General features: G+C 50.7%; 1 protein-coding gene across 2 annotated transcripts; it reads right to left on the bottom strand.

Annotated features, from left to right (window-relative positions):
- Positions 1-2,011: 2,011 nt before the first annotated feature.
- On the bottom strand, positions 2,012-26,994 carry LOC107116090. 2 transcript variants are annotated; one of them, XM_015417951.1, is made up of 9 exons: positions 26,921-26,994; positions 24,291-24,411; positions 22,792-22,945; positions 15,209-15,354; positions 13,350-13,526; positions 11,538-11,654; positions 7,851-7,937; positions 3,939-4,086; positions 2,012-2,964 (listed from the first exon to the last, which is right to left on the bottom strand). In XM_015417951.1, exons 1-9 carry the CDS (start codon positions 26,938-26,940, stop codon positions 2,933-2,935), a joined length of 1,002 nt encoding a protein of 333 aa, XP_015273437.1. In that variant the 5' UTR covers positions 26,941-26,994; the 3' UTR covers positions 2,012-2,932. The 2 variants fall into 2 exon arrangements, with proteins under 2 accessions (XP_015273437.1, XP_015273438.1); XM_015417952.1 differs by lacking the exon at positions 11,538-11,654.
- Positions 26,995-27,197: the final 203 nt, after the last annotated feature.

Raw genomic sequence — 27,197 nt, 5'->3', positions numbered from 1 at the left:
AGCGAACCATATAATACTGTCTGGGGTGGGGTGGGGTGGGGGGACCAAGGTGGATCCGGCACGCGGGCTACATACTGGCCACCAATGCTCCCTCTAAGCTGTGGAGTCTTGTGAGCAAAATTTTTACTTTGTGAGCTACTGGCATTAAAGTTGTGAGCGAGCAATTTGGCTACCGCATAAATTAGTTTGCTCTGGAGCCCTCCTTCCTGAGCTAAGACAACAATGTGTGAGCTGGAGGCTAAAAAACTGTGAGCTGGCTCACACTAACTCAGCTTAGAGGGAACACTGCTGGCCGCCCTGTTTTAAAAAATTAAATGAGAACTGTAGAACCGCTGTCCATAAAGATACGGGATAAGAACATTTTCCCCAGCTTAAATGTCAGACGTTATCATTCCTGGAAGTCTAGATATGATTCATCACAACATTATACTCTTGTTTGCTTTTCAGAATTTATAGTTCTACAAAACTCAGGCGGTTCGTGTCTGAGGCAGAATATGAGCGGGGAGGGAAGTCTTATATCAAATAAAGGAGAGGCCTGGAAAGACAGATTGCTTTGAAAATTAAATTGAGTAATATTTTTCAGCAGGTCAAATGAGTAAACCTCGTTCTACGATTCAGCCGTGATTTATGAAAGGGAAGAGTATGTAAATTCCATTTTTCCAAACATGACAACACCAGCTATTTTGGCAAAACATTTCGGGGCTCCGGTCATCCTTTTGGACTGACCGGCTCTGCTTCTTTTGTGCGATATCGTGTACGCCTTCTTGGAAGAATCCCAGCATTTTCAAAAGCGAACCTCTTCGCAATTGTTGCGATCCGAAAGCAAACAGCCAACTGTTGTTGTTGACACTTTATTGAAAAAATACAAGGCTGGTAACAAACCCTCTCGATAAAGTAACAAAAGCTTTAAAATTTCGTTTGGTGAAAAGAAAACTCATTCTGTGAAACAGCACGTTGGTTAAGAAGGTGGGGAGGGGCTGACCGTTTTGAAAGGGCTGGGGGGGGGGAGAAGATCGGGCTTTGGAGGCCGAGGATTAAAAGGAGGCCATTCAAGTTTTAGCAAGACATAAGCCATGCTAACGGAGACGCAAGCTAATTGCTGTTTCTTCAGGGAACAGTTGTTGTTGTTTATATGGCCAGTGGCAGACTTGTACAAGCCATTTCGGGGGCTGAAGCTGTAAGCCACGTAAACACACGGACGCTGGAGCTCCCGGACTGAGACGCAGTGTTCCCGTAGAGAAGGAGAAAAGTACAAGCTGCTCCCAAGAGGTAAAAACATGGGCCGATTTTGCGCCAGCAACTGTAGGTACACAATGGGCAGTCAAACGATGTGCGGTGCTGTGGCGCAACACAAAACAGGACCATTGTCGGGCAGCCTAAGAAACTTGACGTCTTTCCCAGAAGTGGGGACACAAGACCAGGAGGTTGTCAGGAAGTAGACCAGGCTGGGAGAACACCGGGGTCTGGAGAGCCCTCGAGCTGATCCAACAGGAAGAGTGGAGCAACTACGTCTCTCGCACTGCTCAGGAACTCGAACAGGAAGATCCTCCCCTCTATGTTATAGTTCCAGATCGGTATTCCGGGAGGGGGGGGGAGCTAAATGTTCTATCCGCATGTCCCGTCTGCTGTTTAAGGCACCCTGCCAATAGGCCTTGCCCCCAATCCTAGAGACGTTCTCTCCACCTGTCCTTCAGGGCACCTCTCGGATGGCTAAATCACAGGATTAAGAGAAGGATGGAACTACGGACTCCGGTGTGGCTCTCTGAGCCAGTCCGAGCAAAAGGAATAAAAATAGGGCGGGAAGGTACAGAAATTGCATCCTGGCCCTTACCTGGATACCCCGGGCAAGCCCGATCTCATCAGATCTCAGAAGCTAAGCAGGGCCGACCCTGGCAAGTACTTGGACGCGACACCTCCAAGGAATACCAGGGCTGGGACGCAGAGGTAAACCACCTCTGAAACGCCTGAGCCCCACTAGGTGTCACCAGAAGTCAACCATAATTTCCAGGCATATACACACACACACCAAAAAAGAGATTGCATCCTGCAAGCGTTGAAGGTATTTCACAGCAGTGAAATGCCTCCTTGTCTACTCTGCACCCTATCCACAACAAGGCAGCCCTGTAAGGAGCCAGGTGTGCTAGGAAAAGCTGCTGTTTCTGGAGGTGGGGGCCAAGGGATTCTGACCCCGGGACAGTAGGACTGGCATTCCTCAACCTGAAGGGAATTGATGCCAAACAAATGCAGCTGGCACCGTCAAGCTGTGAGGGGCGGGGGTTAGAAAGAACTGCCTCTGTTTGCGTCCGTGGTCCTGTCACCCGTGCTTCTGGTCTGGTACAGGAAATGCCGGATTGTGTGAGGGCTTGTTAGTCTGAGCAGAAGATGCTAGCGGGGGCCAGGCGAGGAAGGGGAGAGGGGATCTGAGCTCCAGTTGGCAAAAAGGATACATTGGGAACAGTGGTGGGGGCAAAAAGAGAGTGCGCCCCCTCCATCCCTAACCCTGCCGAAGTCACAATGCCCACGCCTACATAACTGGTAGGCGAGCCCGCCGGGGAAGGAAGAATGACCCGCGTTGGTTTTGAGTGATACCAAAGCCTTGTGATGCAAACCAACGCCAAACGGGCATCGCCACCGCTGGGTTGAAGCCGGGAGTAGCAGCAGAGATGGGAGCGGCATGGAGGAGTCGAGGGCGTGAGCCACTCAGTCTTGTGACGTCCGGTGGATCGGGCAAGAGTCCCAGCTGTAAGGCAGGAGAGGTCTAGCGGGTGCCAGGCACCGCATGCTGCTAGGAACCCCCTTCTTCAGTGATCTGCCCTGTGGGGGGGGGTCTCACCTTCTCCGGTCGCTGGCAAGGGAGGCGCGGGAACTTCCTGGGTGCAATGTCGCTCTATAAGAGCACCACGTCGTCGGCCCGGTGAGGGGAAGGCGCGCTTCAGGAATCGATCCTTCCATAGGAAGAAAACACTGCAAAGGAGGGAGAGAGAGAGGAACAGTACCAATGTCAGCCTGGCTCAATGGAATGCACAGTTATCAATGGAAGGTGTATTCAATGTGCTGATTGGTGGCCTCTCCCACCAATCAGGGCACAGTCTCCATCATTTGGAGCGGCTGCCTCAACACTTCTGAATGGAAGGTGTATTCAGTGTGCTGATTGGTGGCCTCTCCCACCAATCAGGGCACAGTCTCCATCATTTGGAGCGGCTGCCTCAACACTTCTGAATGGACATTAAGTGCCCGCTGAGACTTGACTGACTGGACCAGTCCCCTTCTACTTTTTCAGCCTGCTCAGTGGATGTCCCATAACTAGGGTTGCCAGCCTCCAGGTGTGGTCTGGAGATCTCCTGCTATTACAACCAATGCTCCCTCTAAGCTGTGGGGTCCTGTGAGCAAAAATTCTACTTTGCGAGCTACTGGCATTAAATCTGTGAGCGAGCGATTTGGCTACTGCATCAATTAGTTTGCTCTGGAGCCCTCCTTCCTGAGCAAAGACAAAAACGTGTGAGCCGGAGGCTAAAAAATGGTGAGCTAGGTCACACTAACTCAGCTTAGAGGGAACACTGCCTGTGCGGTAGGTGGGGCTGAGAGAGCTCTCTCGAGGACTGCTCTTGAGAGAACAGCTCTGAGAGAACTTGTGACTGACCCAAGGTCGCCCAGCAGTTGCATGTGGAGGAGTGGGGAATCAAACCCGGTTCTCCCACATTAGTCCGTGCTCCTGACCACTACACCAAACTGGCTGCACCACCCACCTGTCCCCTGATACTCGAACCGCCTTGTGAGACCACACCCAGGCCGAAAAAACCACACGCTAATACAAAACTCTCGGGGTTAAAAAAGCAACCTTTGAACATTTTGTTCTGGACCGGTCACAGAATAAGATCATAATCAGTGGTCCTGATCCAATGTGAGTAGGGTTGCATGGTCAGTCGGCAAGTACTTACTCCTCTCTCTCAACCCATGCCCGAAACTGCGGTAGACATGGAAGAGTGCCCAAAACAGAACGCTTTTGATCGCCACGGAGATGCAGGAGCCGGTGACCACGGCGGCTTCCAGGGCGTAGGAAGACCCTTGGCCCCACTTCAGGATAACCTGAAGAGAAAACAGGCAGAGTTGACATTTGTCATGGGAAGCCCTTCGTTTCCAAGGATGCTTCAGAACGAGATGATCTGAAGTCCTGGCAGTCTGGTTGGAGGGCTCATACTCCACGCTGGGCTCCATCCGTGCGTGCACGGCAGACCTTTGGCAAACTCTTGGAAGGCAGGTTCAAAGGACGCTCGTTCTGATGAAATGAAGTGGCCCAGGTCTGGTTTGGGGAAGAGCAGGGCCTTCTTTTGGAAAAAGAAGTGCCGGAACTCTCAGGAGGGAAATGAAGTTTTCAAACTGTATACTGAAAACTCATGAGGTTTTAAGCATTTCTAAAAGAATTTTGTCGAAGAGGTTCCAGAGCTCCATTCTGGCATGTTCCCCCAGAAGCCCTGGGGAAGAGAGACTGAAAGCGCTCAAACTGGCATACTGAGCCGCCAGGAAAAAGGCTGGATTTGTTTAGGAGGAGGAGGAGGAGGAAAAGAGGAAGAGGAGGAGGAGAAGATTGGGTTTATACCCTGCCCAGAGCGGCTTACAAACTCCTTCCCCTTCCCCTCCCCACAACAGACACCCTGTGAGGTAGGTGGGGCTGAGAGAGCTCTGACAGAAACTGCTCTTTTTCAAGAACAGCTCTTGTCAGAACTATGGCTTGCCCAAGGTCATCCAGCAGCTGCAAGTGGAGGCGTGGGGAATCAAACCCGGTTCTCCCAGATTAGAGTCTGCGCACTGAACCACTACAACAAACTAGCTCTTTGGGACAGAAGACAGCAAAGTCTCGTTAAAATTTCCGACGTCTCTTTGTTTCGTTTCGGGCTGGGCTGAAACAAGGATCCCCCTTGTGTCACTCACGGGTGTTGCCCGAAGCGGGCTGACTCGATCTTTCCTATAACGTGTCATAAGAACATAAGAGACGCCAATGTTGGATCAGGCCAAAGGCCCATCCAGTCCAACACTCTGTGTCACACAGTGGCCAGAAATACCAGGGGGCATCAGGAGGTCCAGCAGTGGGGCCAGGACACTAGAAGCCCTCCCACTGTTGACCCCCCCAAGCACCCCAAGAATAAAGAGCATCCCTTACCCCAGAGCCCCTATCTATACCTCGTGGCCAATAGCCACGGATGTCCCTCTGCTCCACTTGAGAAGAGACGCTGGCTGCAGGGATTATCCAAGAGCCCAAATGGTTTGGATTCCCTCTGCGGGAAATTAAAAATCCCTCTCGGGCAGTGTTCCCTCTAAGCTGAGTTAGTGTGAGCTAGCTCACAGCTTTTTAGCCTCTGGCTCACGCATTTTTGCCTTAGCTCAGGAAGGAGGGCTCCAGAGCACACTAAATTTATACAGGAGCCAAATCGCTTGCTCACAACTTTAATGCCAGTAGCTCACAAAATAGAATTGTTGCTCACAGGACTCCACAGCTTAGAGGGAACCTTGCTCTCGGGGAACCTCCCTCCACTATCCCATCCCTGATGCTGCCGGAGTCAGGCAGGCTCTCTCAGCAGGCCAGCCGTGTGATGGTCCCAAGCGAGCTCAGTTCTCCTTGGGGGGGGATCGGCGATTCATTCTGAGAAAGAGCCTGTTAATTTGCGTGTGTTGTGCTAAGTGCCGCCGTGAGAGAGCTCCCCGGGGCCTGCCAGCTGCTGCCTCTCTTCCCAAAGGATTATGGGAATGGCTTAAACCAGCAAAGCCTTCCTGAGATGGCTGTGCAACAGCACCCCTTCTGGCTAGATGTGGGAAGGCGTCTAGCTCCTCGCTCTGATCCAAGGGACGACTGGGCGTCCTCCTCTGTTTGGAAGGTGAATTCTGGTTCACAGAAGGAGCCCGGTCACATGAGCACTTGAAGCTGCCTTCTACTGAGGCCGATTGTCAGTCCTTTCCTGTAGGAACTTGACGTGAGAAGAGCCACGCTGGATCGGGCCAAAGGCCCATCCTGTGCAGCGTTCTGTTCACGCCCTAGCCAACCGGCTGCCCATGAGCAGGGTGACTGCAATGGTATCCTTCCACCTGTGCTCCTCAGCCGCTGACAGAAAGAGGTAGACTGCCTCTGGTAGTGGAGGCACTGCTTGGCTCTGGGCAGCAGCTGGCACCGCTCGGTTGGGATGGGTTAGCGTTTCCTTAATACGTTCTGCTTGCAGGATTTGAATTCGGGAAGAATCCTTGTCTTCTTTTAAGGAACGGGGATTATAGAAGAAGAAGAGATTGGATTTATTCCCCGCCCTTCACTACCCGAAGAAGTCTCAGAGCGGCTTACAAACTCCTTTCCCTTCCCCTCCCCACAACAGACCCTGTGAGGTAGGTGGGGCTGAGAGAGCTCTGACAGAAACTGCTCTTGAGAGAACAGCTGTGAGAGAACTTGTGACTGAAGAAGAAGAGATTGGATTGATACCCTGCCCTTCACTACCCGAAGGAGTCTCAGAGCGGCTTACAAACTCCTTTCCCTTCCCCCTCCCCACAACAAACATCCTGTGAGACAGGTGGGGCTGAGAGAGCTCTGACAAAAACTGCTCTTGAGAGAACAGCTGTGAGAGAACGTGTGACTGAAGAAGAAGAGATTGGATTTATACCCCGCCCTTCAATACCCGAAGGTGTCTCAGAGCGGCTTACGAACTCCTTTCCCTTCCCCTCCCCACAACAGACACCCTGTGAGGTAGGTGGGGCCGAGCGAGCTCTGACAGAAACTGCTCTTTTTCAAGGACAGCTGTGCCAGAACTATGGCGTGCCCAAGGTCATCCAGCAAACCTGGTTCTCGCAGATCAGAGTCCGCGCACTTAACCACTAGACCAAAAGGGATGAAGGAAGCAAGAGCTATCGGGGACAGGGTTTGGGAGCGCTGGAAGGAGGCTGGAAGGAGCCTGGGGGATCTTGCCTTTCGCAGAAATTACCTGTGCGAGGGAAAAGCGAAGTTTGTCTCTTCTTCTGGCAAGGGAACTGGCACCCCCGCCGCGGCCACCTCTGCTCCCTCTCTCCAGCTCTCCCCCTGCCGACAGCTGCTTTCGGAAAACATCTCTCCGACGCCGTCACAAGGACGGGTTGTTGTGTCTGACTCCTCTCTGTTTTGCCTTGCCCGGGAGATAAAACCCCGGGGCTCTCTGACATCGTTCTGGGGCAGCGTCTCGGAGACGTGACCCTTCCCTGGATGCCTGCCAGTGGATGCTCCACAAGCAGGAGCGTGGAACTAAAGCCACAATCCTGGAACGGCTCGAAACTTGTCTTAAAACGCTGCTCTTCAGACTGAGCTCAAAGGTAAGGGCAGAGACCTGTGGTTGATGGCCCCCGTGGCACAAGGGGTCAGCTAACGTAAGTGGGGAAGAAGGAGGAGGAGGAAGAGGAGGAGGAGACTGGATTTATACCCCGCCCTTCACTACCCAAAGGAGTCTCAGAGCGGCTTACAAACTCCTTTCCCTTCCCTGCCCTGAGAGGTAGGTGGGGCTGAGAGAGCTCTGACAGAAACTGCTCTTTTTCAAGGACAGCTCTTATCAGAACTGTGGCTTGCCCAAGGTCATCCAGCAGCTGCAAGTGGAGGAGTGGGGAATCGAATCCGGTTCTCCCAGATTAGAGTCCGCGCACTTAACCACTACACCAAACTGTAGAGACACCCTGAAGTGTCTGTTGGGCTTTCCTTCTGAGATCTGGCCCATGCAAGGCCCTTTCAAACAGCCTCTTGCGAACAGCTGTGCAGACGCAACTCTGGCAGAAGGCCGTGGGCAGTGCCAAGACAGCTGAGGAATTTTCTGCATCCTCCTAGTTGAATAAACAAACCCCTTGGCATGACTTACCGTATAGAGCAGGTAGGCAAGATAAGCCACTTCAGGTAAATTCTGACCCAGGAAAACCCAAGCGAAAGGTTTTAACTCTTTTAGTATCTGTGGGGGGGAGAAAGTTAAATACAGGTATCAATGAATGACCAGGCTGATGATCAGTGTACTATCGACAAAATGGCATCTTGGATGCATTTCGGCTCTATATTATATTATTATTATTTAGATTTATTAATCACCCCATCCGAATTTACGCTGGGCTCTGGGTGATGTAAAAGGCATAATGCCATAAAATATACAAAACATTGAAATTCAATGTACAACTTAGTAAAAATTAACTGTACAGATAAAACGATCCGAGATGGCGATTTCCCTATAATATCATTTGCCCCAATTCCGGACTGCCAGCTCCTTTTCTGGGTAGAGGGGATAGGGAATTCAGAGAAGGAAGGGTGCCAGCCAATGAGGTAACTGTTGCTGCCCTCAACCAATAGCCTTGCAGAACATCTCTGCCTTACATATCTGAAGGACTGCCTCCCCCCGTATATGCCCTGATGAGCCTTGCGCTCACTGGATCAGCACCTACTGGTTACCCCGGGCCAAAGGACGCCCGTCTAGCCTCGATCAGGACCAGGGCTTTCTCTGCTCTGGCTCGGTGGAATCAGCTCCCACTGGAGAACAGGGCCTGGTGGGACTTCTTATCGTTCCGCAAGGCCTGTAAAACGGGGCTGTTCCACCAGGCCTTTGGGTGAAGCGGTGGGTATCCATCTCGGTTGGCCTCCCTGCTCGAGTTGCCAGTCGACCGACGTACCCGCTGATTCCATCGACGTGGCCCTAACAGGTTTTCTATGTCATTGCTGCTGCCGCCTCTTGAATTGTAATGGTTTTAATGTAATGTCATCTTATTGCAACGAGTCTCCGGCTCTGTCATGTCGTGATCTGCCCTGACCCCGCTTTGGGGAGGGCGGAATAAAAATCCGAAACAAATAAATAAAATAAAATAAAGATGCATCCGGCTCCCTCTGCTCAAAGCGGGAGATGGCCACACGCTGACCCCGATAGCCCGATCCCGTCAGATCACAGGAGCTGAGCAGGGTCGCCCCTGGTTAGTACAGGTATGGGAGACCACAAAGGACATCCAGGGTTCATGCACAGAGAACAGGCAACGGCAAAACACCTCTGGGCCAAGGCTCCCTCTAAGCTGTGGAGTCCTGCGAGCAAAAATCCTACTTTGTGAGCTACCGGCATTAAAGTTATGAGCCAGAGGGCTCTGGAGCCCTCCTTCCCGAGTGAAGACAAAAATGTGTGAGCCGGAGGCTAAAAAACTGTGAGCTAGCTCACACTAACTCAGCTTAGAGGGAAGACTGTTTGGGAGGGGGTGTCACCCCGTGGGCCCCAACCTGGCTACAGGCCTGCCACAGGCTGACCGTAGAACATGTGGCTGATGGGACACCCCCCCCTCGAAAAAGACAGGATATGCTGTATGAAGTTAAAAGTAGGTCCCAGGGAGGGTTCTTAACTTCTTATAACATCAAAAGGGAATAATTTTTTTACTCAATGAATAATTGAATTGTGGAATTCACTGTAGTGATGGCCACGGGCATAGATAGTTTTAAAAGAGGACTTGACAGATTCATGGAGGAGAGGTCCATCAGTGGCTACTAGCCATGGGGACTAAAGGCAATCCATGTTCAGCAGCAGAACACTCCTGAACAAGGCTCCCTCTAAGCTGTGGAGTCCTGCGAGCAAAAATCCTACTTTGTGAGCTACCGGCATTAAAGTTGTGAGCGAGCCATTTGGCTATTGCATCGATTAGTTTGCTCTGGAGCCCTCCTTCCCGAGCGAAGACAAAAATGTGTGAGCCGGAGGCTAAAAAAACTGCGAGCTGGCTCACACTCACTCAGCTCAGAGGGAACACTGCTCGGGGCGTCTCTCGCCTTGAAAACCCTGTGGGGGTCAATGTAAGTTGGCTGTGACTTGACGGCGCTTCCCACCGCTGCCACCGTGGCCCCACACGAGTTCTGCACGACAAAGCTTCCATCTGGGGCAGAGCTAGCATAACCGCTCCCCCGTCCGTGTGGGGTGGAGACACTTGGCAAGAGTTCCTGTGCAAGCGCAGGAGAGGAGCAGACTCTGGAACTGATCGGCACCTACTGGTTGTCCTTGGCCCAAAGGACGTCCGCTTAGCCTCAGCTACGGCTAGACCTTTTCAGTCCTGGCCCCTACCTGGTGGGACATGCTGCCGCTTGAGATCAGGGCCTTGCGCGACCTACTGCAGTTCCGCGGGGCCTGTCAAATGGAGCTGTTCTGCCAGGTATTCCGCTGAGGCGGTAGACACCCAATTAGTTGGCCTCCCTGCACAGACGTTGCCCTGACTATTGCCCTGGTGGAGAGGAGGGAAAGCAAAAGGCACGTAGAAAGGCGTTCTTCCCTAAATGCAGAAATTTACTTCCTGGTAGACTGGCTGGCTCCACCCACTGATTCACTCACATGGGGGCAAAGGGCTTTTTAATCCCTTCCTTCAACGCCGTGAACAGCAGAGAGGCCTTTGGCTGACTTCTCCCTTTATGCCCCTCAGATTTTTTTCACTCTCATCTGTGAGTCACAAGCTAAACGGGAGTGGAGCCTCTGAGGTGCCGAAGAGGAGAATTCTGACAGAGCGTCTGCCGCTATTCACACCAGAGAGGAGGCCTTTGCATGCAAAGAGTCGCAGGAGACAATGTTCCCTCTGAGCTGTGGAGTCTTGTGAGCAAACATTCTACTTTGTGAGCTACTGGCATTAAAGTTGTGAGCAGGTGATTTGGCTAAAGGTAAAGGTTCCCTTGCTCGAAAGCCAGTTGAGTCCAACTCTAGGGTTGCGGTGCTCATCTCCGTTTCAAAGCCGAAGAGCCAGCGCTGTCTGAAGACGTTTCTGTGGTCATGTGGCTGGCATGACTAAACACCAAGGCGCACAGAACGCTGTTACCTTCCCACCAAAGTGGTACCTGTTTATCTACTTGCAGTTTCTTGCTTTTGAACTGCTAGGTTGACAGGAGATTTGGATTTGGCTACTGCATAAATTAAAAGGAGCTGCGGTGGCTCAAGTGGTTAAGACGCTGAACTGCAGGCTGTGGAAGGTCAGTAGTTCAGCAGTTCGAGACCCGGGTGCGGCATGATGGAGTGAGCTCCCATCTCTAGTTCCAGCTCCTGCCAACCTAGCAGTTCGAAAGCAAGAAATTGCAAGTAGATAAACAGGTACCACTTTGGTGGGAAGGTAACAGCGTTCCGTGCGCCTTGGTGTTTAGTCGTGCCAGCCACATGACCACAGAAACGTCTTCAGACAGCGCTGGCTCTTCGGCTTTGAAACGGAGATGAGCACCACAACCCTAGAGTCGGATTCGACTGGCTTTCGAGCAAGGGAACCTTTACCTTTTTACTGCATAAATTAGTTTGCTCTGGAGCCATCCTTCCTGAGCAAAGACAAAAATGTGTGAGCCGGAGGCTAATAAACTGTGAGCTAGCTCACACTCCCTCAGCTTAGAGGGAACACTGGACAGGAGTGGGGGGTTCTAGACTGGGGGGGGTCAAGCAGGAAACCCCTAGATGCTGGATCCGGCCCCTGGTCCACTGGTTTCCTGTTTCTGCTTTAACAGGAACACGGGGCCATGTTTCCTGCTCCTAAGAGACAACCGCTTGAGTACCAAAGCTTCTTAGGACGACACTCACAGCAATGATGCCACAGGTGACTTTCAGGCAAGCCCAGAGAATCCCAGCAGCCAGGAAGATGATGTGCAGGAGGGAGATTTCCTGGAGGGTCATGAGCAGCAGGACACACAAGCAGAGCTGGAAAGGACAGGACAGAGGTCAAAGGAGAGGCGGGGGGAGATGTCCAGCTCACCACCCCCTTAGCTGTGCTCAAAAGCACAGCGTTAGCTGACACTCTGTCAACTCATCTATCCCATGGGCAAGGGGGACCAAAACAGATATAGACTAACTAAAGAATATAGACTAAATACAGAAGTGGAAGAGACCCAGTTCGGTGCAGTTAGAAGCGTCCAGATTTTGTAGTTAAGCAGAGCCCTTCAGCCAGCAGACGGGAAAAGAGGACCAATTCCCAGCGTATAGGTGAAGCAGAACCCAGCCAGTGAGTTGTCCCCAAGGTTTAAGTGTATCGAGCCACTGCTCTAGAAAGGGACCGCAGACGACAGGATGGCCTGTTGGACCAGACAGGCCATGATCCCCGGTCTGACATGGCAGTTTGCTGGGTGACTTTGGGTCTGTCGTTTTCTCTCGGCTTAACCGACCTCACGGGGTGATTGTCAGGATAAAATGGAGGCAGGAAGGATGATATTGTCCAGCATCCAGTTTCGGGAAAGCCCGCTAAGCAGGGGCTGAAATCCTTCCCATGACCCTTCCCACAACTCTGCTTGCCAGTTTGGCATAGTGGTTAGGAGCGCGGTCTCTAATCTGGGAGAACCGGGTTTGATTCCCCACTCCTCTGCATGCAGCTGCTGGTGTGACCTTGGGTCAGTCACAAGTTCTCCCAGATATGTTCTCTCACGGGCAGTTTCTGTCTCAGCCCCACCTACCTCACAGGGCATCTGTTGTGGGGAGGGGAAGGGAAAGGAGATTGTGAGCCGCTCTGAGACTCCTTTGGGTAGTGATGGGCGGGGTATAAATCCGATCTCTTCTTCGTCAGGTGCTTCAAGAGTATACTGCCTCCACACATGGAATTTCCATTTAACTCGTCCAGCACAATAGAGATATATTTATAGATCCCATTATAAAGTCATATCCAGGGCGTGGTAGGGGGACTCTCCTCTCAATTATGTTGGCAGATAAAAATCCGAATATAACTCGTATGGTGGCTACATTTGGTTGGTTAGCCTATTGTATTAGGAGAAAGTGGAGGGGCTATGATTAACGGGCTGGACTTGATTTTATCTGAATTGTATAGGAATTTGTAAATATTTTAATGTTTTAGTGTGTTTTATAATGTACACTGCCACAAGATATATTATTTTATTCTGATAGCTGTTACATTAACTCTGTTCACTGTATGATGGTCTTTGACCGCAATAAGCATACTATTCATTTAACTAGCATAACTAATATCTAGCACAACTGATAACCAATGCTCCCTCTGTGGAGTCTTGTGAGCAAAAATCCTACTTTGTGAGCTACCGGCATTAAAGTTGTGAGCGGGCGACTTGGCTACTGCATCAATTAGTTTGCTCTGGATCCCTCCTTCCTGAGCTAGGACAAAAATGTGTAAGCCGGAGGCTAAAAAACTGTGAGCTAGCTCACACTGACTCAGCTTAGAGGGATAACTAGCATAACTAATAATATAACTAATCGCCTTCGACAACATAACTAATATCCATTGATAGAGCAGTGAGACACGGAGAGCCTCTGTCCCAGTGCGGCCTCACCGTGTTTACCCAATGAATCCTGTTGACGTGTGTTGTACAGGGAGGGACTGATATGTGCCAAGCGGCAGGACGCTCTGGGGAGCAGGGCCTCGAGCCTCGCGCTTACCTGTGCCTGAAGGTCGAAGGTCAGCATGGAAAAGCAGAGGTTCAGCATGAAGTACTGGGCCTGCAGGCTCTCCAAGGCCCCGCCCACCCGGAAGGCCATCATGCTCTCGCTTTGAATCAGGATGACAGCGCAGATGACGTCAAAGGCGCCAACCAAGAGGATCAGGACAAAGCGGGCCTGGCAGTGAAGCAGAAGGGGGTGGTCAACCACAGGCCGTCCATCCTCCCCACGGCTCTCCTCCCCCACGAACAGCCACCGGGGGCCCTCGAATGAGCCAGAATGGAGGTAATGCAAATGTCACTTAACTCTTCTTTTGTCGTTTAACCCTTCATACATTCAGAACATCCATAACCCCTACAAGGAACCGATGGTGGAGAGATGTGAGAGCCAGTTTGGTACAGTGGTTAAGAGCGTGGACTCTAATCTGGGAGAACTGGGTTTGATTCCCCACTCCTCCACACAGCTGCTGGTGTGACCTTGCGTCAGTCACGAGTTCTCTAAGAGCTGTTCTCTCAAGAGCAGTCTTCGAGAGAGCTCTCACAGCCCCACCTACCTCACAGAGTGTCTGTTGTGGGGAGGGGGAGGGGATTGTAAGCCACTCTGAGACTCCTTTGGGTAGCGATTTTTTTTTGAGGAGGAGGAGGAGGAGGAGGAGATTGGATTTATACCCTGCTCTTCACTACCCAAAAGGAGTCTCAGAGCGGCTTACAAACTCCTTCCCCTTCCCCTCCCCACAACAGACACCCTGTGAGGTAGGTGGGGCTGAGAGAGCTCTGACAGAAACTGCTCTTTTTCAAGAACAACTGTGCCAGAACTATGGCTTGCCCAAGGTCATCCAGCCAGGTGCAAGTGGAGAAGTGGAGAAGTGGGGAATCAAACCCGGCTCTCCCAGATTAGAGTCCGCGCACTTAACCACTACATCAAAATGGAATTTAACATTGGTTTTAAGCGTTGCCTGTAATTCTGCTTGACTGTTTGAAAAGCGGTTGTTCTTAGTCTGTCCATTTTCACGGATCACTTTATGGACTTTTTTGAATTTACTGCATGCAAATACTCTTTGTTGGTCTGTTCCCCCCCCCATCCCCCCCAATGTATCTTGGAAATAGATTTGAACATTTTAATATGCACTTGCTGAAGAAATCCAGTTAATATAAATAAGTATCACCTCTGCCGTGTCCATAACATAGTTAAGAGAAAAACAAGGATGTAAGTCGATCGTTTTTTTTTTACAGGGAGATTTCACCACAAGGTAAGAAAACAAAGATATGCAAAAACATGCCATGCATTTTTCTGGCTCTGAGTAAATAGTAATTGGCAGGGCTCTTTTTGTAGAAAAAGCCCAGCAGGAACTCATTAGCATAATAGGCCACACCCAACATCAGAAATTCATTAGCATATTGGACCACACCCCTGACAGCACAGCTCATTAGCACATTAGGCCGCACCCCCATGTTACCAGAAGTGTGGTTATCCAGCCATACCCACCTTTTGCTTCTTATTCTGTTTACCTTGTTTGTTGTCAAAACTCAGAGCTTTTTTTGTAGCAGGAACTTCTTTGCATGTTAGGCCACCCCCCCCCCCAATGTAGCCAACCCTAATGAGTTCCTGCTGTTGGGTGTGGCCTGTTATGCTAATGAGTTCCTGTTGGGCGTGGCCAACTTGGGAGCCAGCCGGAACTCCATTCCTGTGCGTTCCTGCCCAAAAATAGCCCTGGTAATTGGAATCTTACAAGTGCACACCCCCTGCCCTAGACCGGTAACAGCATCTGCCAGGATCACAAGTGTAGGGGACTTTCTCTGGGATTAGGGAGGGGCCGGGGGGGGGGGGGGGCGTGGGAACGGATGACCTATGACACTCACAATCAGCTGTGGTTTTTGCTCAGTGGAGAGGACCGTGAAGTTGATGACGGAGCGCAACATGACCAGGAAGATGGAGAGGATGAAGACAATCAGCTCTTGGCGGTTCTCCTGTAGGATCCCCCGGCTCACGTAGTAGACGCAGAAGACTGCCAAAGGAGAAACCGATCCGTCAGTGAGCGCCAGAGATGCGGGTGGGGGAAGGAGCCCAGCCTGAGCCAAGTGGGAAGTTTGCCACTGACGTCAACCCAGGCGTTGCTTCATTTTCAGGAGGTCTATCTGGATTTATAGCGTTTCTCTTATCTCGAGGGCACGGGGAGTAGGCAATACCTATTCCTCAGAAGCCGATAAGCCTGTCCTGGGGAGGCACTACTCTTAGGGTCGCCAGCTATGGGTTGGGAAATACCTGGAGAATTTGGGGGTGGAGCCTGAGGAGGGTGGAGTTTGGGGAGGGGAGGGGCTTCAGAGAAGTATGAGGCCACAGAGGCCACCTTTCCAACGCAGCCATTTTCACCAGGCAAACTGATCTCTGTCGCCTGGAGATCAGTTGTCATCCCAGGAAGAAGAAGAAGAAGAAGAGAAGAAGAGATTGGATTTTATACCCCGCCCTTAACTTGGCGTCTCAGAGTGGCTTACAAACTCCTTTCCCCTCCCCTCCCCTCCCCACAACAGGCACCCTGTGAGGTGGGTGGGGCTGAGAGAACTCTGACACAAACTGCTCTTTTTCAAGAACAGCTCTGACAGAACTATGGCTTGCCCAAGGTCATCCAGCAGCTGCAAGTGGAGGAGTGGGGAATCAAACCCGGTTCTCCCAGATTAGAGTCCGCACACTTAACCACTACACCAAACTGGCTCTCCAGGAGATCTCCAGCCTCCACCTGCCAGTTGGGAACTGTCATGTACTGTGTTACATGGATAGCCTGAATTGTAGAATGAGCCTGAGCTTCAGTCACAAGCTCCAGACTCTCAGTATCCTAAAATCAACAGCCTGATTGGCTGCCATTGTGCAATGGACCAATCAGGGAAGACTACGACTTTTGGCGGGAACAAACCCTATTGGTCCTAAGCACTCACTTACGATTGGACTTTATTGTTCAAGGGGTGTGGTTTAGCCAGCTCCAAACTGTATATAAGTTGGGGTTGTTCTGTGTTGTTCTGTGTCCTGCTCTAATAAACTGAAACCACTGATTAAAGAAAGAGCTGCCTGATCTTGAGTTACAACAGCAACCCTAGCTGCTCTTGATCTAAAAGTAGGGAGTAGAGTTCGGGGTCCCCAGATACCAGCTGCCTAGAGCAGGGGTCCCCAAATTTTCTGAGCCTGCAGGCATATTTGGAATCCTGATACAGGGTGATGGTCAGAACAAACCACAAAATGGCCGCCGGAGGCGGTGAAGCCACACAGGGAAGCCGAAGTACAAGGGAGAAAGGTAAAAAGGTAAAGGTTCCCTTGCTCGAAAGCCAGTCAAGTCCAACTCTAGGGTTGCAGTGCTCATCTCCGTTTCAAAGCCAAAGAGCCAGCGCTGTCCGAAGACGTTTCCGTGGTCATGTGGCCGGCATGACTAAACACCAAGGCGCACGGAACGCTGTTACCTTCCCACCGAAGTGGTACCTATTTATCTACTTGCAATTTCTTGCTTTTGAACTGCTAGGTTGGCAGGAGCTGGAACTAGAGACGGGAGCTCACTCCATCATGTGGCACTCAAACTGCTGAACTACCGACCTTCCACAGCCTGCAGTTCAGCGTCTTAACCACTTGAGCCACCACAAGGGAGAAAAGGGGTGAATTAAAAAGTACAGCGGAAAAGAGGTGACAGATGGCAAAGCATGCTGGCGACCACAGCCACTGTTAATTTGCATTAGCCAATCGGCAGCCCTGCTGGAAAAGAGGCCCACCTGGACCACTTTCTCAAAACACTTGGTGGGCACCCAGAAAGGTGTTGGCTGGCGCAAGTGGTCGGCCATCGTCTGCTTCTGCGGAGCAACCCTGGGCTGCCTCGGTGGTCTCCCGTCCAAGAACTCACCAGGGCTGACCCAGCTTAGCTCTCCAGATCTGAGGAGATCGGGCTAGACTGGGCCGTCCAGGTCAGGGTTCAAATAGTATTAAAGAGAGAAATGTTGGGGAGGGGAGATGGGAGCGTGGCTGGTATTTTCGGGTCTGTGGGGAGCTCGGAGTGTCTTGGGGAGCTGACGTCCCGCCTTTTGACCTGAGACTTTCGAGGTGGCCTACAAAGTAAAAGTGTGCTGTTTACAAGCACTTGAGTCCTGACCTGGATGGCCCCAAGCTCGCCTGATCTCATCAGATCTCGGATGTTAAGCAGGATCAGCCCTGGCTAGTACTTGGATGGGAGACCACCCCAGGGTTGCTACGCAGAGGCAGGCAAGGGCAAACCACCTCTGAATGTCTCTTGCTTGGACCTGGGTGTCCCGGGCTAGCCTGATCTCTTATCAGATCCCGGAAGCTAAGTAGGGTTAGTATTTAGATCGGAGACCACCAAGGAAGTCCAGGGTTGCTACGCAGAGGCAGGCAAGGGCAAACCACCTCTGAATGTCTCTTGCTTGGGCCTGGGTGTCCCGGGCTAGCCTGATCTCTTATCAGATCCCGGAAGCTAAGCAGGATCAGCCCTGGTTAGTACTTGGATGGGAGGCCCCCAAGGAAGTCCAGGGCTGCTCCACCGAGGCAGGCAATGGGAAACCGCCTCTGAACGTCTCTTGCCTCAAAAACCTGTTGGTTTGCCATAAGTCGGCTGCGACTCGAAGGCACATTCCGCCACCAGCGCAAGCAGTTTAAAATAGTAAGAAAAGCATACGGAGAAATCAAGCACAGAACAAAAACAGCATCTCAAACCAAGAAAAGGGAGTTTAAAAAGAGGGCCATCGGCTTACTGGGGGGGGAGGGGGGGGAGAATTCGGCCTCTGCACCTGACTCCCACAAGCCCTTGGGTCTGGCTCAAGGAGCTCTGGAGAGTTATGGTCTGTTTATCAAGCTGATCTGCTCTTTCTCCCCGTTCTGACAGCGGTTGTCCATCATCCAGGAGAAACGACTCCTCGCCTCGGTGATAAGAACAAGATGTGTTTTCCCCTCCACGGCCGTGCCAAAATCAGATCACATCCAGATCTAATCGTTGTTGAAACATAATTAATATTTAGCCTGGGTAATGTTTTAAGAGGCGAGTCTCGGTGTTCTTTCTCATTGTGATGAACTGCCCTGTGCGTTTGGTGCTGATATTTTTTATTTGTGGTCATTGTCTGGGCCCTCTCTTGCTGTGGCCAGGGGCTGGCGCCTGTCTCTCACAGGGCCTTGGGAAATCGGCAAGCAAAACAGGGGGGAAAGCATAAAATGTGGCCTGGGAGCATTCCCCCACCTGTGACTCCTGGCTTTCTGTTTAAGAAAGTGAAAGCAGGCTGCTAGTCCTGCTGTGGTAGGTTTCCCAACTCTGAGCTGGGAAATCTCTGGAGCTTTGGAGGCGGGGCCTGGTAGGGTTGCCAACCTCCAGGTGGGAGCTGGAGATCTCCCGGGATGACACCTGATCTCGAGGCGACAGAGACCAGTCCCCCTGGAAAAAATGGCCACTCTGGAAGGTAGACTCTATGGCATCATACCCCACTGAAGTCCCTCTCCTCCCCAAACCCCGCCCTCCTCAGGCTCCACCCCCAAAATATCCAGGTATTTCCCAACCCAGAACTGGCAGCCCTAGACCCTGAGGAGGGCAGAGTTTGGGGAGGACAGTGGGGTATAATTGTATAGGCTCCACTCTGCAAAGCAGCCAGTTCCCCAAGGGAACTGAGCTCTGTCATCTACAGATCAATTGTAATACCAAGAGATCTCCAGGCCATAAAATATATTTAAAAAAAAAAGATCTCCAGGCCACACCTGGAGGCTGGCAACCCCACCTTGTGGCACTGAGCGGCCCGCAAACAGGCCTGCCCAGGAAACTGCTGAGTTTCAGGTAGCTCCTTAGAAACACTTGCCATTTTATCTGACCTGCTTCTGATCTGGATTCTGGTCTGCTGGTATATGGTTGATGATTGACCACTTTATAGAATAGCGAAAGGCTTTTCGTAGATACACAGGTCTCATGCCTGAGGGACTTACAAAACCTAATTTTTGGCAGTGGGGAAGTCAGCCAAGAAGGGTTGCCAGCTCTGAGCCAGGTAGGGTTGCCAAGTATTACCTCGATCCGGAGCGGGGGACTCCCGGGTCGCTCCCGGAGCGCGCGCCGCATCCACGTCACACGGAAGTGACGCGATCACGCGGGGCACGCTGCGGGCGGGGCCATGACCATCTGAGGGGAAACCATAGAGTTTTCGGGGGGCCCGATCCGCCGCCGGCGGGGAACGGGCCTCTGGGGCGGGGGTTTCCCCGCCCCCCGGGGGGACTTGGCAAGCCTAGAGCCGGGAAATTCCCGGAGATTTTGGGACGGACGGAGCCTGAGGAGGAACCTCAGTTGGGTATGACGCCCCACCCTCCAAGGCAGCCATTTTCTCCAGAGGAACTGAGATATGTTGCCTGGAGATCAGCTGTGATTCTGGGCAGGGGCCGCGGCCCAGTGGCATAGAGCATCTGCGTGGCAGGCGGAAGGTCCCAGGTTCAATCCCAGGCATCTCCGGTTAAAGGAGCAAGCAGAAGGTGATGGGCAAGACTTTTGCCTGAGATCCTGGAGAGCCACTGCCAGTCTGAGTAGACAAGACTGATTTTGATGGACCGGTGGGCTGCTTCGGTAGGAGGCAACCTCATGTGCTCGTGTGTTCAAGATCTTCAGGCCCCACCTAGAGGTTGACAACCACCCTACGACAAGGTGAAGAAGAACAACCAGGAGAAACCGGGACAAATGCAGACAGACGGATATTGGCTCAGACCACAAGCACAGATTCCCCAGCTCTGTTGAGACTGCAGCTCAGCGGAGGAAGAGGGAGGAGCCAAGCCGTTGGAGCTGGCGTCCCTCAGTAGCCTCCCAAGCTCAGCATCAGGAGATCCCAGACAAACAGGCTTGTGCCACCAACCTGCCATACAGCCTGAAAGATCAGATGCAAATCTGGGCAGCTCTCAGCTGTGGGAAGCCCGCAGGCTAAGGACTGGTTCACACACAAGGTAGGCAGAGCCACGAAGGGGGTAGGATGGACTGCTCACCTCCACAAGTGGTCAGCTTTGGAATCTCTGAACGTGCTAAAAAAATTCCCCTGCAAGCAGAAAACTAGCCCCGCAGGGAGAAAGGTTCAACTCCTCTCACACTCTCGGCTCGGTATGCTGGGCTTTCTACTTGCAGAGAGCTTTTCCCCATAAGAGAACATGCCAAAAGGTGGTGCTCCACCTGTGGTCAGACGTGGGGCATCCTAATTTGGACTACCACAAGTGGTCAGCTTTGAATGTCTGAACGTACTAAAAACTCCCTGCAAGTAGAAAACTAGCCCAGCAGGGAGAAAGGTTCGACTCCTTGCACATCCTAGGCTTGCTGTGCTGGCTTTCTACTTGCGGAGAGCCTTTCCCCATAGGGGAACGTGCCAAAAGGGGGTGCTCCACCTGCGGTCAGAAGTGGGACATCCTATTTGGACTGCCTTGGGGCTCTGCCACTTCATCCCCATACCCACATGAACCGGGCCGAATTCTATGCTGCCAACCGACAGGTCTCGGCATGAACAAAGCAGCCTGCCTGGTCTCTCCTCTGCTCCATGCATGTTGGGGGGTTTTCTACCTGGAGGAATTTGAACTCTTCCCGGAATCAGACCTGGACCTCAGATACCCGGAAAGGCAATTTGTAAATATGTCAGGATTTGGGAGGAAGAAGTAAAGGAAGATGTATTAATGGTTAGAACGTGATTTAGAGGGAGTTGCATGGTGGTTTTATACGCGGGTAAGATATGGGAATGAGCAAAAGAAGAGGATACAAACTGGACTTGGATTAAGTTTAATTTGTTGGTTATACAGATGGAATGTAACCTCATTTTTTTTGGTTAGATTATGAAATAGAGTACAAATATATATTGTATGAAATAGTTCTATGAAATGTATACTCAATAAAAATATGATTTAAAAAAAGGATTTGGGAGGACGCAAAGGTCAGCAAATGAATGGGGCATCCCCTGCTTCCTGGCTACGCACCAGTCGGGATCTGCCACTGCTGCCTGCTGCGCTCCTTGGAACTGGACAGTGCCAAATGCCTTGGAAAGGGCAGCACCAACAAATCAGGAAGCTATCAAGATCCCCCCCCCAAGACGATTAATGGCTTGAAGGATCACAGGTAGGCAGTGAAATAACTCAAAACGCTTGCTGTGGTCGGGGAGGAGGAGGGAGAAGAGGACGGCCAGGAAATCAACTCATGCGACAATCTATCCTGGTTTTATCCTGCCCGGCTTCCAGGGAGGTTGGAGTGGTATGCGTGGTTCTCTCCTTCCTCCATTTTAGCCTCTTGACAACCCTGTGAGGTAGGTTAGGGAGTGGCTGGGCTGAAAGATCACCCGGTGGGTAAGTTCCATGACCAAGCATTTGAAACCAGGTCTCCCCCCCCCCCAACGCTGGTCAATTACTTGCCCAATTGCATCATGGGATGGCTCTCGTTGAAAGACTCAGTGAGGCTAAGAACACACCAGAGTGACGTGCAACCTGAACTTGTGGCACTAAACTGAAAGCCACCATCCGGCCGTTGCATTACCATCTGCTACCAGTGAGGCCAAACTGGGAGCAGCTTCCTGGGCAAAAAACACCCCCCCCCCATTGTGAGAGGCAGTTGGGCACAATGGTTAGAGTGTTAGACAAAGATATGAGCGACCTGGGTTCAGATCCCCAGTTTGCCATAAAACTAGCATGAAACAACCTTGCAGGGTTGTTGTGAGGATAAAATGGAGGACGGGAGAACAACATGCTCCGGGGTGCTACCAGGTGCCATCAATAAGGCCCAAAGCAGCCAGGCTTCCTTCCAACTAGTCTGGATCCAGCTCTGTCGGAGAAGCCACTGCAAAACAGGAGGGGGGGCCTTCACCACCAGTCTTATTTATTTTTACGTATTTACGTGATTTTATATTCCGTCTTTCTTTCTGGGACTCAAGGTGGATTATTCGGAAGAAGTCAATACAACCAACAGGGTGGGACAACCAATAGACGATGCAATAGGGTAGGACTTGTAGAAATCTGGAGATCAACCAGAGAGCAGAAACAGGGATGAAGCAAAGCATTAATCTTTGGTGTAGTGGTTTGGAGCACGGGCTCTAATTTGGGAGAACCGGGTTTGATTCCCCACTCCTCCACATGAAGCCGGCTGGTGTGACCTTGGGCCAGTCACACGTTCTTTCAGAGCTGTTCTCTCACGAGCAGTTCTCGAAAGAGTTCTCTCAGCCCCACCTACCTCACAGGGTGTCTGTTGTGGGGAGGGGAATGGAAACGAGATTCTAAACCACTCTGAGACTGGCAGAGTGAAGGGCGGGGTATAAATCCAGTCTCGTCGTCTCTTCTTCTTGACATGACATGTTAAACAAATGCAAAAAATGCATTCCAGAAGCCTGCTTACAGCAACAGATAGTACAATCTATACGCAATGGGGTAGCCTACGGTCCCTCAGCCTTTACCCTAAGCCTCTTTCCGAGCTGTTTCTTACCGACACCGATGAGCTGGATGAGAGAGACGGTGAAGTCTTCGTGAGTCTGCTGCACGAGGTTCTCCACAGTTAAGCCGATGACGCTCAGCAGTGAGAGGATGGTGACGCAGAAGTATATCTTGACAGGAGAGGACAGCTCTGACCACGGCTTGATCTGCAACGAGAGGGCACTGACAAACTCTCTGAGGGTCAAGCCCGAGTGAGGGGCTGAATGGAAGGGCCCATCAGTGGGACTGCAGTGTGGCTCCAGTATTGCTGACATCACTCGGGTCCCGCCCAGTGTTCCCACTAAACTGAGTTAGTGTGAGCTAGCTCACTGTTCTCTAGCCTCCGGCTCACACATTTTTGACTTCGCTCAGGGGGACTCCAGAGCAAACTACTTTATGCAGCAGCCAAATGGCTCGCACACAACTTTAATGCCAGTCGCTCACAAAGTAGATTTTTTGCTCACAAGTGTCAGGACCCACAGCAACAATGAAGTACACGCTTGCAGGAAGGTCTTACTTTATTTAAAGCTATAGATGCATGGACAGGAACACTGTTAGGAATGAGGGGGGGGAGCAATGAGCATGGCATGTTATAGTACATTCAAACAACTGAGGCCCAATTGCGGGAGTTCCCCCGCACGCCATCGGGCCTGGGAGCAAACGCTTCCAGGCGGCACAAGCTATCTCCTTCCCACGGTTTTTCGTGAGATCACCCAAGCAACTATGCAGCAGCAACCACCTGTGGCCTTGAGAGATATAGACGTTCCAGCCGCTAAGCAATTAAGTGCATCAACAGGTCTACATATGAAAGTGAAAGCAACCAAGCGCATACATGAAGGAAAGAAAAAAAACATTGGCAGCTTGCTGACAAAAAGACTTCACAGCTTAGAGGGTCCCGTCCCCCCCGCAATTCAGATTAGGGCTCTGGCATGGAGGGGCATTAAGTGCCTCCCCCTTCTCTTGTGTACTTACTCACAGCTGTTACTTTGCCCCACTTGGGGAAAGATGTACAGGTGACCCTGCCTGTATGCTTCCCCCAATGGGGCAAATAGCTGGAAACTCGCCCCCTCCCCCAGAACACTTGCAAGGGGCCACTTCTTCCAAATCCCTCCTTTCCACAAAGCTGTGGCATAGCTCCCGTTCGCCCAACTGAAACTAAGCCCATGGAACTGGACTGAACAACACATGCGTCCCCCTGTTTATCACCTGTCTCCATCTCCCTTTATCTGTTTTCAGCCAAAGTTTAGACTGCATGCTCCTCAGGGCAGGAACCTGTTTCTTTGGACTCCAGGGAGTTCCCATGCACAACTGGTGACACTATGCTAAGTAAGACATTTTATGCTTGGGTCAACCAGTGTCCCATTTTCGCCCAGGTTTTGGTAACAATCAAGAGTTCTTGGGCTACATGTGTCCTAACTGCCAGAGTTCTGCCTGTTGGAGAAACAACAGAATGATTTTGCTATGAGTGGGCACCGCAGCTGAATATAGCTAGCAAGAGACTCCAGTACTTACAGGGCCGCATGGCGTAGGGATAAGCTCTTGATGTCTTGGAGTCAGGTTTGGCAAGGGAGGGTCTATGGTCTCATTCAGCAGTGGAGGGGCCGGAGTCTCCTCAGGCGGGGAAAGGAGAACCCTGGCAAGGGGGAAAAATGGCTGGAGTTAAAAGCAGCCAGTGAGATGAACACATTTGGCTAGCATGTTGGTTTCTCCCTTGCTTATCACTATAGGTCGGCCCACAGATCTTTCCTGAAGATACCACCTGTTCCTCAAGGGTAACTGACTTTAGCAAGGGATAGCCCTTACACCGTGGAACAGATTAAAAATGTTGTTTTGCTTGAAAGGATATTTAACTGAAAAAAGTTGTAAAATCGTGTCTAAGGCTTCTTTGTTGTGTATTGAGATTCATTCCCCCCCCCTTACATCCTGACCTGGATAGGCCAGGCAAGCTTGGTCTCATCAGATCTTGGAAGCTAAGCAGAGTCAACTCTGGCAAGTACTTGGATGGGAGGCCTCCAAGAAATACCAGAGGCGGGAGGCAGGGGTAGGCTTTATTCAGCCACCTTTCTGAACATCCTCCAGGCCCCCAGTAGAGGTCAGTCACCAGAGGTTGCCCTGGCTTCCAGGTGCAAACACACAAACACACACATACACACACACACACACACACATAAGAAAAAACAAAAATACCCCAACAACAAAATGCATTTTTTTCTGTAATTCTATCTGTGATCTAATGTAAGATGCTTTGGGCCATTGGAAGAAGTGAGATATATTTTTGTCAAACGAACACTGCATGTACAGACAGAAACAGACAACATGGTTCAACCATGAGGTTTGATCCTATCGGTTGCCGGTGGTGGAGGATACAAAGCCGGGGGGGAAATTTGGTTGATTCACCTTTGCTCTTAGAGAACAATCTGTGAGATGGCATAGGTGTTGTGTGGCGTCTATTTCTCTCTGTAACACTTAAGTGGGTAGCCGTGTTGGTTTAAAGCAACAGAACAAAGTTTGAGTCCAGTGGCACCTTTAAGACCAACAAAGTTTAATCTGGGTAAAGGCTTATATTCAGAATTAAGCTTTGTTCGTCTTAAAGGTGCCATTGGACTCAAACTTTGTTCTATCTGTAGCACTGTTGCGTTGTTTTGAAGATGAAAGCTGACCAAGATGCTTTCCTTGAGATATATAAATATTTAAAATAAAATAATATTACCCACTCACATTACTGTGAACAAATCACCCTGCAGAGCTCCAATAATTGCAGAACAGGCAAGAGCTATTTTGCACGATTCATTAAGGTTGTGTTTAGTAAGACACTATGTGTTTGTGCACACACAAACACACACATGCACATGTGATATTCTTCCAGCTACTGTGCAAAATAAATTGTCTGTACAATTAATCATCTGAAGTAGAATAGACCAGGAAGGTTAGTTGACTGTAACTCCCCACCATAAAAGTGTGATCCTATTAAAGTTCAATAAATAAATACTGACGCACTCCCTGGTTACCAGTTTTGAAGTCCTTTTGAAAACATAACAAATACAGAATTATGGCACTGAGTTGGCATAGAGAAAGAGTAATAACTGCATGTGGTAATGAGAATATGTCATGGGAGACGGGGGAACAAATTCATCCTGGTAACATTTGGTAATATCATTCACTGAAAGAAATCTTAATTAGGAGTTTTAGATGATTGATTAACCCAACACATCGGCATATATTTGCATATAAGTAAAATTAAATGTTTTGAGGAAAAACAGCACACTTTTTAAAAATAAGATCATGCATCAAGTGTAGCAGTTAAGTTCTATTTTAGAAAGTCATTTTCTTCCAGTGTGCCTCTTCTGAGGATTTTAAAATAAGAACTTTGTAATATCTCGATGCCTTATAGATTTATTAGGGCACAAACTTTCTTGGACTACTGACCACAACCAGTTAGTTGCCTGATGTGCATCCATCAGATTATTACTAATACACATGCACACAGATAATATGCTTCAGGTAACTGATGAAGAGCACTGTAGTCCATGAAATACAGCAAACATGTATGGGGGGTAAGTAAGCAGAGTAGACTACCACCTTCTGAGTTGCCTCGCAAAAAGCACATTGTGACATTTGCACAAAAAGTTCAAATTACAGAGGGCAGTCACAGTGACCCTTTACAAACGCAAACACTCTCAGTGTGAAAGGAAGCCACAATCACAGTTGAGTCCTAACCGGACAGTATCAACCTGTTGAATTCAGCAGCTTCTCACAATGACGTCAAAACGCATATAGCCTTTAATACTGAATGTTTAAAAAAGATCTGGAGAGCACTTTCGTTTCTTAAACCGATTACAATGTTTTAAACTGATTAGTCAATTTTAAAAAGTTTCATTCCTAGTTTAGATGGTCATGATGCCATTGAACTGAAAATGACGCAGGTGAGGGGAAACAAAGCCTGCGTGGTGACGTCACAACAGGGGCGTGACGCAACAGTGACGTTCCATGCAGAGCCCGCCCCCTTTTAGGATGGGACAGCGCCAGACTCGGACGCGCTCCTTTCGTAGCGGACCACAAAGAGAACTCGCCCTACCAGCCAACGAGCTCCTCCCTCCACCCCCCTGCCTACGGGTCCCCGCGAGGCCCAAGGCAGCCGCTACCTAGTATCAGGCGGTTCCATGGTGACGACGGCTGGTTACATGGCTCAGTAGGAAGGTGAGCGGGTACCAGCTCCACTTCCGGATTTGAGGTACACTTCCGCTGGGTTGCGAACCACAGAGATCGCGCAGGACTAGAGCGGCAAATCCATACACGATTGCGGAAAAACGCCATTTTTCGTGACTTCTCTGTGGGAACTCTAGGCGTCAACATCCCTATCATGGGGGGGGGGGAAATCCCTTCATCCGTCTTTTACACAGAATTGGAAGTCCAGTTCCG

Source organism: Gekko japonicus, unplaced genomic scaffold (assembly GCF_001447785.1).
Source record: "Gekko japonicus isolate JY-2015 unplaced genomic scaffold, Gekko_japonicus_V1.1 scaffold893, whole genome shotgun sequence".
Taxonomy (NCBI): Eukaryota; Metazoa; Chordata; class Lepidosauria; order Squamata; family Gekkonidae; genus Gekko; species Gekko japonicus.
This window is presented reverse-complemented; position numbering and strand designations above follow the sequence as displayed.